The sequence below is a fragment of the Toxotes jaculatrix genome, chromosome 20, assembly GCF_017976425.1.
Source record: "Toxotes jaculatrix isolate fToxJac2 chromosome 20, fToxJac2.pri, whole genome shotgun sequence".
Taxonomy (NCBI): domain Eukaryota; kingdom Metazoa; phylum Chordata; class Actinopteri; family Toxotidae; genus Toxotes; species Toxotes jaculatrix.
The window spans coordinates 6,849,850-6,863,840 of NC_054413.1; the positions used below are offsets into that span (position 1 = coordinate 6,849,850).

At 40.0% G+C, this 13,991-nt stretch overlaps 1 protein-coding gene across 4 annotated transcripts; it reads right to left on the reverse strand.

Moving 5' to 3' along the window:
• Positions 1-348: 348 nt before the first annotated feature.
• insig1 (insulin induced gene 1) lies at positions 349-8,617 on the reverse strand. 4 transcript variants are annotated; one of them, XM_041065889.1, is made up of 8 exons: positions 8,464-8,617; positions 8,034-8,181; positions 7,812-7,913; positions 7,276-7,626; positions 5,607-5,731; positions 5,166-5,332; positions 4,312-4,411; positions 349-2,519 (listed from the first exon to the last, which is right to left on the reverse strand). In XM_041065889.1, exons 3-8 carry the CDS (start codon positions 7,867-7,869, stop codon positions 2,490-2,492), a joined length of 831 nt encoding a protein of 276 aa, XP_040921823.1. In that variant the 5' UTR covers positions 7,870-7,913; positions 8,034-8,181; positions 8,464-8,617; the 3' UTR covers positions 349-2,489. The 4 variants fall into 4 exon arrangements, with proteins under 4 accessions (XP_040921823.1, XP_040921824.1, XP_040921825.1 ...); XM_041065890.1 differs by having other exon boundaries at positions 7,812-7,918; XM_041065891.1 differs by having other exon boundaries at positions 8,000-8,181.
• Between the last annotated feature and the right edge of the window lie 5,374 nt (positions 8,618-13,991).

Consider the following 13,991-nt stretch of genomic DNA (forward strand, 5'->3'; position numbering starts at 1 on the left):
AGCTCCGGTCCAATTGAGCTACTGCTGAAACTGACAGCCAAAAAAAAAAAAAAGAAAAGAAAAAAGAAAAAATCAGAAAGCTATTGTTTTACTGAAACTGGTGAGATGTGTAATTAGGCAAGTATCTAGTGATCAAATGCAGAATGAATGGCTGAAACCCAATTGAATTATACATGTTAGTATCAGGTTCATTGGACTGAATCCTAAGTTCTTTTGTTTCTCTTCCTAGGACAGAATCAGTATGTCAGTACCAAGCACATAAAATATTCAAATATTTATCTCCTGTATTAAACTAGTTCAAAATCCCTTATCCCAATCAAGTCTGTGAGTAATGACCATACACAACCGTCCTTATCAGGTGTTTTTATTTTTCACTTAAATCCAAGGTAGCAAAAATGATACACAGCTGAAATATCAGACACACACAGAAAGTCAAAAACATCGAAACAAAAGGTGCTTCACCACCTCAAAAAATAAAGCTTCCTCTTCAGTTTAGTACACCTGAATGTAAGCAGATGAACCTGAAGTGATCGATCTGCCATTAAAAGTCTTTAAAAAAATAAATCAGGTTTCCTTCGATAATGCTACTAAATGAGATTTTTAACAGTTTGACACAATAGATTTTTTTTTCATGTTGTCTCTCTGATGAGCCATTGGTACTGACTCTAAAAGGCATGTGATCTCTGACAAAACTCTTGTTCACAAAAAAACAAAGATGTTATTGCTTTTTTTTTTCTTAAGTATCCACACTGCATATACTTACAACGAGTTATACTTTTTAATTTTTTTTTTTAGCCTTTGTCAGAAACAATAATAAATAAGGAAGAATAATCGGCTCATGTATATAATCTGATTGCACTTAATCCTCTAGACCCCCAAACACTAACTAACACACTGTAGGTCTAGTATGGTAATATACCTGTCTGATTACATAGGCAAGCCATTATACATACAAGCAGTAATGCCATTATGTTTGTACAAATGATAAAACTAAACTGTTATAGTGACAAAAGCACTACATTCTATAATACACAGGCAATCACAGATTGCAAATCTTAAGTAATAATGTCCTCCCCTCTCCTTCACCAGGCGTATGCTCCCAAACTATCATCATTAGTTTGAAGACGTAATTCGAAGTAGGAAATGTAGTAAAGTGTTTGTCTTGATGGGAATCACAGGTCCAGTCTACAAGACATTTAACACGTGATCACGAAGGTAAAAATGCACTGAAAAGTATTTTATACTTTCTTTTTTTTTTTTTTTACAGTAACCATAGATGCTGGCAAAAATAGTTGTAGTATACTTCTGGTACATTCTATCAGAACACAGTCCACCTTGGCTTTCCTCACTCTGCTATTTAAAAAAAAAAAAAAGATAAAATAAGCACATGGCTGGCATTTGTTTCAATCCACACTAATACGTTGATGTCATACTTCTCCCTACTTTCTTAGGAAACAATCCTCTTTTAGTCTGAAACTTCTCAGAAACAGACAGAACAACACACTGAAGGTCTCAAGAGTTGTTTTCTAAAAAAATAAAATGTGATCATATGCTGATTGGCTGTGAATTCGATACCGTTCACAGGTAAATATGACTTGTACTGAGGAACTTATCTTGTCTTCAAGTCCTCATAAACAAGCGAATATGAGCCAGCGTCGATTGGTAGCAAACTAATTGGCACTTCCATACATTTATCATGTCCCTCTTCATTTCATCTATCCAATAGTTCGATGTCCTCTCACCTAACTCTCAGCAAGAAAGTGAACAAAGAGTGGATTTCCCAAAACGCCAAAGTGCTCCTTCCAAAATGTCAAACTATTTCTTTCAAAATGGAAATCATCATTCATTATCAAACATACAGTACATTTGGTTTGGGGGTCATTCAAAATCCACAAAATAAATACTTAATTTGGTTTGACTGGGAACGTAAATCTCCCCTGCGCCACAGTGACGCCACTGCGGCCGCTTAATACATTTCTACATGAGTGAAGACACTATCTGTGCCCACTCATACAACATTTCCCTTTTATGATCATATTAAATTCAGGCTAATTAAAAATAAAAATTACAGCAACCCTCCTGGCACGTCTTCTCTGCTAAGACCACGATACATTCACGCCCTAAAGCACACACGCGCACGCTTGCACTCCATAAACTGAGGGAAGATACACACTTCCAGCATGAAAATAAAACCAGTCAACAAGTTCACTTCAAAAAAACAAAAAAAAAAACAAAAAAAAAAAAGGCAAGGAAGCTAATGCTAATGCAGTACAACGTAGGAGGGTGGGAGAGGTTGTTTGGCCACAGGGAGGTGCAGAGGACATGGCACATTAGATGAGGGGCTTTTCTGACCCGCACTTTGTTAATGAGAACAACGGATGAAGTCAAAACAATAAGTCTTTTCTCTCCCGTTATTTTCCTCGTTCTTCATACAACTAGTCCGTTTTTGCATTGAGTGTTCTTCTCCTGATTTTCTGTCTCTCCACTGTTCAGTCCATGTGGGGTTTCTCAACACCGCCCTGAGGGAAGCCGGAGAAGAAGCTCATTGTTAGTCACATATCAATCAATCAATCAAACACATAAATTAAAAATCCAGTCAGAATATCAATACAACAGCTACATCTGGATACAGTAGAAGCTTCTGTGTTGTGTCCAGGTAGTAGCTGAAGTCAGCTCAATGTATAGAGCAGTCAAAAAGAGAAATGTCAATAATTTAATCCCTTTGATCACTCTATTATGTTCTGATTACTGGGAAGCTGAAGTAGGAACTGCCAAAGGTGACTCATTTTTTAAAACCGGAATCACACATGATCACACAAGTTTCAGTTTCCTGTAAACTCGAAATAAGACTGCAACTGAAGCCAGACTCTGAGGACAATTTCCTGATTTTTATTCGCAGTTGGCAGCCTTGAAATAAATACAGACTTGTTGCTACTTAATGAATGAATACCGACTAGTGCTGATAAAGTTTTAAAAAAAATTAAACTGACTTAAACCATAAATAAAAAGAAGAGAAGAATAAGCCACAAAAAAAACAACAACATTTTGACTAAAACAAAAAACAAGGAAGTCCCATGTTCCTCCTGATCCTTCTCATAACTGACCGACTGGAGCGAAAGGGAGAAAAACACAGAACAAACCCACAAGCGTAGACTTGTGCCAACATTCTTCAGGCCTCATCACAAACAAAAACAACAAGTAGCAAATGACCCTCTGGTCGGCCGAGTCCTGACTGGCTCTGTGTCTCGCCACAACTGTGAAAAACAACAGCTCTTAATCTGCTTTCACGCTTTCACTGAGTCAAACTGAGGGAGTGACGGGACTCTTACTTTACAGACAGAATGAGGTGAGGCTTCTGGGCAGAAGCTTAATGAAGACGTCAAAGCTGACTTGATGGGATAATTATGAAGGAAGGGGGGCATCCAGTGCTATTGCGCAACTTTGACTCATTTGACAATGTTATCTGCTGTTATAGGTCAGCTAAATAATTGCAAATCAAGCACGTGTGGTGCAGAGGAGTCTTTTGAAGTCACCTTTCTTCTGTTTAACCGCTTTCGAAGGCTGATGCTGATAAATGTGGAGGGATTTTCTTTGTGTGAATGTGACGGGCCACAGGCTTCCAAAAACATCACACAAAATTGCACGTGCTTTCCCCTGAGTTGTTTTCTTAGCAAAGCGGATCAAGATCAAGAGTATTGTGTGACGGCAAAACATCCCACTGAGACCAGCAGCGCTGAAACTGGTTCGGTAGCTGTTTAAAGGAATAATTCATCCCAAAGCTGACAAAACGTGGCATTCTTACCATTTTAGGTGTACAGAACTTCAAGCTAATACACTCGGTGAAATATCAAATACATAATGGATGTAAATGTTCTTGCAGGGTAAGAAAAAGTACAAGCAGGTCTCTGAAATTTGATTCCACTGACAAGAAGGTACACGCTGTATTCACAGCTTTCAAGCCCTTTGAGATTAAGAGCGCATTACAGCAACTCTTCCTTCAAGATCACTGAGTTTTTTTTTTTAAGCGGGACAAACTAGAAAATAATAAATGCTGAACTTTGGGACTCAAAGCCCTATTGTTTGTCTTCAGAACATGCTAATTATGCTGCAAAAGCTGTTTGGATTAGTTTATCAACTTTGTTCCTGTTGCTGGAACTAAAAAACAGCTTCTAGTTATTTCTGGAGAAGTGACAACTTGCTCCCTAAAACTAAAATATTTAGACTCAAACTTTATTTATAGTGATTATCATGAGACCAGAGCTGGACTGTGACCCTTAAGTTACAATGTTTGATATTAATTCCAAACTTTACCATGGCAAGTTGGCGTCCTATGTTTCCCACAGTAACACCGCCTGAGAAGAATATACATGGGAGCCAGGAGCGTACATACAAGAAGTCTGGAGATGTGTACCTGAAAGAGAGATACAAACAAACAAACCATCTTATGAAATATCATCCTTAATAAGTCTGACCTCTGACCTCTCAGGAGGGGGTCAAACAAAACCAGAATTCCCTCCAAATCCAAACAAGTTATCCTAGAATAAGCAAATTGCGAAGCCTCTAGCCTTAGGCAAATCTCCAAATAAGACATGCGTCAGTTTGTGACAAGCAGAAAACGAATCTTACAAACAAAGCCAGAAAGAGATCTCTGACAGATCTCCGAGTGGGAGGAAAAAAAAAAAACACAAAACCTGTCATGTTGGAAAATATAATTATCTCCCCTCACTCCTTCCCATGTGTTTCTACCTTGTAAAGTCAGCATGAGCTGCAGCTGCTTTTTTGAACCTCTTGTCGTGGGCAACAGTCCCTTTTCTCAGCTGTGTATTTTTGATGATATGCCACTGAAGCAGGTAGGAGGGCCTGTTAATTGGGCTCCCAGAGATAAGGGGAATACCAAAAATATAACTCAGCATGTCATGTGTTATCTGTCACATCTTTTTTTTGGGAATCAGACAGGTGGGAGCACTTCCAGGTACTTTATTTACTTCTTTTACACCAGAGTGAGGCTTACTCTCACAGCTGTATAACACCACTTAAATCAAGCAACACAGTTTTTGCTGCTGATGACAAAGAACATGTGAGTAACCATTGAACACAGCATCAGTTTTGTTTCCTCAAAAGTGAAAACTTGGGCGACTTCTGTTCCACTTGAATTGATGACTTACTGGTAGACTCCATTGTAGACCAGCAGCTGTGTGATCACAGTAGCTAGGAAGGCAGTGGTGATGCCCAGACCAAAGCCGCTCCTGGACCGGTCGAAGGTCCACCACAGGCCCAAGGACAAGGCTGCCAGCGTCAGGGAGAGCTGCACGTTGTTGTCGAAGTCTAGTTTCTGTGATACGGGGCAGTTAAGGACAAAGTCAAACAGTATGACGCTAGCATGGGATTAGTTCTTACTCAAATATTTGGATGACCTGCTAGCCATCGCTTCTTAAGGGTAAGGGGTAAAGCAGGACATCCTGTTGCTTTAGATCCTGTCCAAACCAACAGCGGTTTGGACAGGATCTATACAAACCAGCAATAGTTTGACAGGAATATACTTTGAGACAAACTACCTTTAATGAAGGACAACAGATTTTAAAAAAAAGCTTTTTGTGAAAGGATACAACACTGGCGTGGTTGATTCCGACGAACACCGCGATGCACCTCATGACGCTGGCCCACTCTCTCTTAAACTTGTGCGGCTCTCCCAAATGGCTGTCGAGGCAGGGATAGAGCAGGCCGACAACAGCTGCAAAAAGGAACAAACAGACCCGAATTACACAAGATAAGCAGAAATTCTGTGAAACGCCAGAGGACAAATCCTGTCATAGAGCTGCTGTGAGGGATTATTTGCTGAACATGCGTTTCCATAATTAGTGACTCATTTATTCACGTAGTGCACAAACACTTAAAAACCCTAAACCTTGTTTGACTGTGTTTATGTACTAATTCCTCATTTTGTGTAACATCAGGCTAATATATATGGGTTTAATATATATGGGTTTTCGGCTGTTCGTGGAATAAAAGAAGCTAATTTGGCATTTTTCACTTCCACAGACCAAACATTTATTCGCAAAAGTAAATGTCCACTTTTTGTGTGACTATTCAATTACGATAACTAGTTGTAGCCTCAACATGAATATTATATTATATACTAATCCTGAATCTGGTTACACTGCCATAATTGATCTTTTTATTAAGGAAAAAATCCAGAACATTTACTGGTTCTTGCTTTAAAAATCTGAGAACTTGTTGCTTTTCTGTTTCACATCACTCTAGATTGAATCCCTTTTTGTTTTGAACTGACGGTCAGATAAAACATCCTCTCCAGGAAACTAGTGAAGGGCATTTTTGTGTCTTTTCTGTTATTTTATAAACCAAACAGTTAAAAGTCAAATCAAAAAGTAGCCATAATTGAGACTAGAGGATAAAACACTACCAAAAAATACATTAAGTTTACTGTAAACTCAGCATTGAGCACTGAAGTCGCATAGTTTATAAAATGAAGACCTAAAACAAAGGCCAACATGGCACTGAGAGACATTACAAAGGCAACAGACTGTGAAAACATTACGGTACACCTCCACTTCCATTTGTGTTGTGCCCTGCAGCACATGGGAGGAGGAGCTGAGCACAGTCGCGCTTATGTTGTTTTTTTTTTTTTCCTTCCCCTCCCAACTTCCTGGTTCCTGGCATTGCAAGTACCTCCCCCTCAGCTCACCCGTTATGACACCGTCCAATGAGCGCGTAGCTCACCTCGTGTTCGGCTGTTGCGACCAATCAGAGCACGAGAATCGCTACCATCTGTGCAAAGTCAGTTTTTTTTTTTCATAACCGACTGCCAGACAAAACCATCAAGTCTAGTGAAGCTTAAGAGAGGATGGATTATATAATAGCTAACAAAAACAAAGCAGAATGATGATTCATTATCCCATGATCATATAGTGGACGACTGCTATGGCGATTATCGTATTCTTTTTCCTTATATAGTTTTAAACTGCACTATTACTGTTTAATATGGCGTGTGATGCAAATAACCCCCAACAAGGTGATTTCCAGACTTACAGAGACCACAAATAATTGGCAAAGTGTATTTTAATGGCTTTATTTTTCATTATAATTTACCATTTATATGGAAAAAAGCTGCTGCACTTTAACTCCTCCCCTTCCCACATTCCTTTGTCCCAAACTTAGCAACAAACTACAGATAACCCAGGTCAAACTGCTCCCCTAAAACTATTTATAACGCACTGATCAACTTTTGTTTTCAGCCACCATTGTTGTCTCACTCACCGGCTCCTGTGCCACAGCAAGGTGGGATCCACCAGGCAGACGAAAACAAAGTTGTCATCACCTCCTCGGGAAACAGGGTGACATTTCTTTGTATCTGCAGCAAGTTGAGCACCAGGGCGAGGAACACTCCCACCGTGAAGAGGACGAGACCCCGGCGGATCAGGTTGGCCGTCCGGACGTCGTGCAGGGAGCCGTATGCATTGCTGAGCACCGAGGTGATGATGGACATCATTTCTTCAGCTTTGGATGCCAACCAGTTCGCTCCGGATGATGAGTGTTTAGTTTCTACCCTTGATGCACAGGAGCAGCTCCAGCAGTGGTCCTCCAGTCTGGGCATTTGGCACTTTTGGGCTGAGGGAGAAGAAAATGCCATGAAATCAGACACACAACCTGTTTATAACAACATAGGTACATTCAGATGACAAGTATACAGATACACTGTGGCAGGATGAGAGATAAACACTTATGTTTTTTCCTGATTCTGTTAAAATGAAGTTAGACTATAGTGAGAAAAAGCTGTGATCATCGCTCCATACCTTGATCTCCAGACGTCTTCAGTGTCTGGTCCAAACACAAACCTCCTCTCCTGTTCATTCGCGCCTCGCAAACGATTAAACCCGGACCTCCTCCTTGTTTTCCTGCGCTTTACAACAAGGACTGCAATCACGTTGTTTGTTCACATCATCGTTAGCAGACGCACACGTACACACACACACACACACACAGTGTCGCTCCATTCCACAGCACAGAGCTCATACCAGGGACGAGAGCTTCCTCTGCAGAAAACAATCACAGCTGTGTCGGGTGAGAATCGGCGGCCAATCAGAGCGCGGCGGCCGATATGACGTGACGCCACCCCACCGCCCCCTCGTCCGGGACAGACGCACAAACCAGGAGGCAAGAGAGCTAAAGTGAAAGTGGAAACAGGGAGCTACGTTCAATGGCAGCAGAAACATAACTAAGTCTAACTCTAAAAGAACCACTGAAGACCTATAATAAAAAGTACAGATATACAGCTTTCAACAAGATTAAAGTGGATATTATAAGAGCAAATGTGGGAATGTAGTTGTAAGAAAAAACATTAGAAAATAGCCTAAAAGATCATGAATTCAGAACTGAAATCCACATCTGCAATATGCATTCAGTATGAGAATATTAGTTGTTTTCTAACAGGGAAGATGTGTTTACCAGGCTGAAATCACAACTTGAGCTTGATCCCTCTTGGATAAATACTCAAACTTTAACAGATCTTGTCCCCCCCTAAAAAAACAAAAACAAAAAAGTGCAGCACCTTTTCCTCTCTAACTATTCCAGCAAGCTACAGTTTCACAAACTGACCCCAGTCTCCTACACAGGCGCCTTTATATATATACGCAGCATTTGAGAAATGGGGTTAGTGGAACAACTTTTTTTCTGATGCTGGTAAAAAAAGTTGTCGAACTTTGGGTCAGGTTAGAGGAGGTGTGGCTTGCAAGGAGGAGTGTACAGGGAAGGCTGCACGTCAGCCAGTGATAATGTGAATGGGAAAAAAGGTTCAGTGCCCGGTCTCTCAAGGACCGACAACAACATGGAAACATGTTTTGCAAGAACCTGTGCGACAAAGCCAGGTTTCTATAGGGCAGTGCGATAACAGAAGTCCACCCATTGCATACGTGCAGCAAAAAACACACATCTGTAGGTGCATTTTGCTTTTCTTTGAACCTGAGGACATGCATAGGGAAAACTGTGCTCATTTGATAGTGAACTACATAACTGACATATGCAGATTAAGACTCACTGCTGTGCAGATATTTCATAAAATGAAACTGCACCGTTTCTCCACAGCGATTAACAAAAATCTGCCATCTTTTCAACTTAACTGTCAGAAAGTCACAAAAACAAAATCATATTTGCTTAATATCAGCTGCTGGCACTTTGGAGAGAGTAATACCATGGGTGTATCAGCTTTTTTCATGCAAATTGGCTCGCAAAATTGAATGATGTGTCATGACCTACAGCAAATTTGGTAAACAAAAACAGAGAGCGTATAAATCAGATAGCATTTCTTTCAATTAAGTTTAATTAAAATCCTTTTTTTTGGTGTAATTAACTGTGCTGCTGATGTCTGAGGGTATTGTATTCATTTTTTGTTTTGGCGATTATGTGGTGCTAAAATGCAGAACTATGCTATAAGGCGACTGATTTCTGGTTGTCACCCAGCATTCAGCTTCAAAGCACCAACACAACTGCTGGAGTTATCGCTTGTTTTTATGGCTGATTTGATGTGCCAATGGTGAAGAAAATGATGCCCCAGTAACTGGGAATACTGGTAAAACACTCCAATAACTATATTTATGAAAATAGACTTGAAAACATTTCAGGCACAGAGACTTTTAATCCATGCTAGCAATATGACTCTAGGGATGGCAGTGCTGATCGGTTTGTAGGTCTGTCGGTCCACCACTTTGGTCCAGACTGAAATATCTAAACAACTTCTGTGTATAAGCACAGCCTCACAGAGCGACCAGCATGGCTGTATTCTCGTTGTACCTACAAACAGTGATAGCAAATATAGTGGAGGTGAAGCTACTTCATTCCATTGCCTTTCATATAGTAAGCTACTAACCATGTTGTTACACAATTGAAAAGATAAAGCAGCTTTTTTAGTTCGGCTAAAGCAGTTTCAGAATGAGTTTTTGAATGTTAGTATTACATGTGAGTGTATAAGTCATCTTATAGGTATTACAGTTTCCAGACAGTGCATTCAAATTGACCAAGTTTAAATTGGTTCCACATGAATTGAATGAGAAAATGCCACTTCTAAAATGGCAGTGATAACTGAATGGTTAAATATAAATGTCACAGTTGCACTCCATTGGGGCTGTTTCACCATTTTGTGCCGAATAAGTCAAGCATGAAAGTAAATTGAGGGTTGAAAAGTTTGCATTTGTCCTCCCATCACATTTCTGAGTGCTTAGTGTTGTGTTGGTTTGGGCAGAAGGCTTGAACAAATACAGCATGTCTTACAGGATGAGAAGACTGTCAGAGAGGAAATTCTGTTTCCTAACTATCTGAACAGCTTCCTTTCTCTTCCTCACTCATTTCATAGCTTTCTTAAAATACGCGTGAATATAATGGCATGGATCCCCACTCATGACCTCTTTACAAACATACTGTTGTGGTCCTAAAATGACATTCAGAGACATTCACTTTGCTGCAATCCATAGATAATGACATCAGACATATTTACCCTATTCTAATTTCAGTGGAGCATGTGGTTAACGCAGATAAATCGCCACAGACTCAGAGATTCACAAAGGGGGGGGGGTCAAAAAATAGAAGGGTGCACCTACAGGGAGCTCCCCAAGGCCCTCAAACTACTACACCACCCTATTAATCCAACAAAAGTATTCTTCTCTGCCTCAGGACAAAATGAGTATGTTGAACGCTCATCTCTGGGAAGGAGTGTGTGTGTACGTTCCCCAAATGAATGTGTTTCTCTCTCAATGTAATTCTTTGCAATCCAGGTGCCTGAGGATAAAAGCCTACAGCAGTGAGTGTATGTGTGTGGTTGTCAGTTTGCAAATCTCTGTCTTTGCTTCAGTGAATATATGTGTACGTGCTAATCTACATAGAAAAAAAATCTCTTGTTGGATACGTATGACCTGAGATGACTTCCACGCAAGGCACATTAAGAATCTTATTATATTAACGAAAGAAGGGAAACAAGTTTAATGATGAAAAAAATCTAGCGGCACTGTGGAAAATTTGGATTGCTTCTAGTGTTTCTACTGACAGTAACATGTGCATTAATGTGGAGACTGAATTCACAAATTGTATGTTAGTAATAACCATGAAAATGACTCGGCATATAGCAAATAGCTCCTAGCAACCAGCAGTGCTGGCGCTGGCGTTGAGGAGGTCTCAGCCACATCAGAAGATAAAGCAGGATGCTACGACACTTCAAATGAATAGCAGATCAAGCGTGTCATAGATTATGCTGTTAGACTGGGAGGGATTGAATTATAGCTAAAGGAAAAGCCTGCTGGAACAGCTGGTAAATTGATCTATCAAACTCGAGCTTGACAATTTTGTTCCTCAATCCTGTGTGAAATTATGACGGGAAACATCCTAATCCGTTCTCTCGGATAGTTGATTAAGACGAAAACGGTTTCAGCTTCATCCAGCGTATTGCTTCTAGTTCAGACGTCAGATATCACTGCAAACCAAGGTGCTGCACATTTAGAGAACCTTTGAAATTGTGCAACCCGTTAATAAGGATGTTATTTTCATGTAAATCCACCATAGATAACTGCAGCATCCCTTTTTATCTAGGTTAATAATCCACAGTTTGCTCAAAATTCTCCAACCTTATTTTTTTCCTTTCTCCAATACCATTTCTTCAGTGCTCTCTGGGTACTCTTCTCAACACTCACAACCTTTTCAGTAGCTCTCTCTCACTGTGCCATGGAAGATGAAAGGGGATTCTGGGGTATAGAGTGTATCAAGCAGCTTAACAAAGGATACCATAAAGGCCCTGACTCTACAGCCTGAGGGCGTGGCACCAGGATGCAATCTCCCAGCCCCTTTGTTCTTTGGCGCTCAGCTCCAAAATTGTTTCAGAGCAGCTCACCTTTTTCCAGAGCCAGATCCCACACCTTTTTTTCTGTACAGCATGCTTATTTTCTGGGTGTATTATGCCAAAACAGAAAGAATGTGTTGGGTTTTAAGGGATAATAAACAGATCCTGCATCAGAGCTACAAGCCAAACAAACTCTGGTTTTCAGAGGATAAAATATATATATATATTTCAGAGACAGTGACCTGGATTTAATGTGGCTGCTTAAAGGAGTAGTTTGACATTTGGGGAAATTTGCTTATTTATTTTCTTGCAAGAAAAGGGGGAAACAGCTAGTCTGGCTCTGTTTAATTGTCATTTTTAGCTAGGCAAACTGACTATTAGCATATTTTCTGTATATATGCATGAGTGGTATCAATCTTCTCATTTCATTCTTGACAAGAAAGTGATTTCGCCTATTTCCCAAAATGTCAAAACTATTCCTGTAAGTTGATATAGAGTCTGCACCATGTGTCTGTTATGATAAACTAGACTACCTTCTGCTCTTATCAACTGTGAACTTCCCGCTGCTAAGCTTACTGCTGCTGTTGACCTTTTAATAGCCATTTCACTTTAAAGGAAAGCACTTCAGTTCGTTATCTTTTTTTTTTTTTTTCAAGGAAATTGCACCAAGGAGATATGGTACTCTATCTACAGTGCACTGTATTTTTAATTACTTTATGGTTTTTCTGCAGCTTAGTAAACAGAGCATGTGAGTCAGCAAAACAAATTCAGAACTTATAATGCTCAATTAACACCCTCTGACATCCTCACAAGAACTGAACATTATTATCTTTACAAAGGCTTTGCTGCAGGGCATGTATTGGACTGCGTTAGATTACAGCATGGGTTTTTGTGATACTGCTCCCCTGTGCCTGTATATGTGGCATGTTTACACAAAAGCTCTACTCAAGCCAGCCACGCTCCAAGTGCCCACGAACGCCACAGTCCCAACAGCCAATGAGCATCCTAAATGATCCCCGGCTGTCTGCTCAGGTGTCATTCTTGACCAATCACTGCTGCTCCTCTTCGTGAGTACATCTGTGTGTCTGTGAGAGAGAAAGAGACGCTAAGAGGGAGAATGAGAGCCAGTAAGAGCAGTAAAGAGTTTGTTTAAAGTTGGGCAATGATCCTAAAATGCACCTCACGTGTTTCTCTTTTTTTTGCAGTATTGTACAGTGGTGTTTTATTTGATAAATCTTCTCCCCAAGCAGAACTGATTTTAGTGGTGACATAATCCACAGACAAATCCTGGAGCTGTTTTATAGACACTGAGTAATAGGACAACTCACTGTGACAACACCCATTCATGGTGATTTCACTGGGATTTGGGCAGATGACTAATAGCTAAAACTCATTTGGCTGAAGTGTCTTCAACAGAAACTCTGTAAGTCATTAACTCTACAATCCCAGAAATAGTCACATTTTAGCAGTATTAGATCAAGAGACAGTCATTTTGTTGACATTGTCTTAACTGTATGTCTAACAGGCTGCTATCTGCAGCTTTACAATTAATGGACAGGTATGAGAGTGGTATCAGTCATCTCAGGTAACTCTCTGCCAGAAAGCAAATAAACGTATTTCCCAAAATGTCAGACTACTCCTTTACCTTTCCAAAGTGAATGCAATAACACAGCCCAAATTCATTTTACAGCTCAGTTTTCCCTTTTTAAAAATATGTTTAATAATAGTCTAATCTTCTGTTGAAGCTGAAGAATGAATGTGGCATATTTCCAGCCTCTGTTCTTCTTCGCATATAAAGACAACTGCTTTTGATCACACCACCTTCACCTGAGGCAACCGCTTCCTGAGCTGGCTCTGGTTATAGCTTAATGTTTAACATGGTGTGGCCTCATATCAGGGGAAGTGCTGAACACCCTATTGCCAAAGTGTGGGAAGGAATGTTTGTAAAAGTTAAAAAATAAACTGACCTTGTTTACAGTTTTTCAGACAGTTTCCACTTGACCCTGTTGTTTACAGAAAAGCCGACGTCATTCCTATATTGCTTGGATGAACTATAACGCACTGTACTTTGCTATTATGTCGGGGTTTTGATAGAAATATCATAGAATACCTCCATAAAGTTTGTTCTTCAACTAGTGTGCAAAAATTTTAAAAA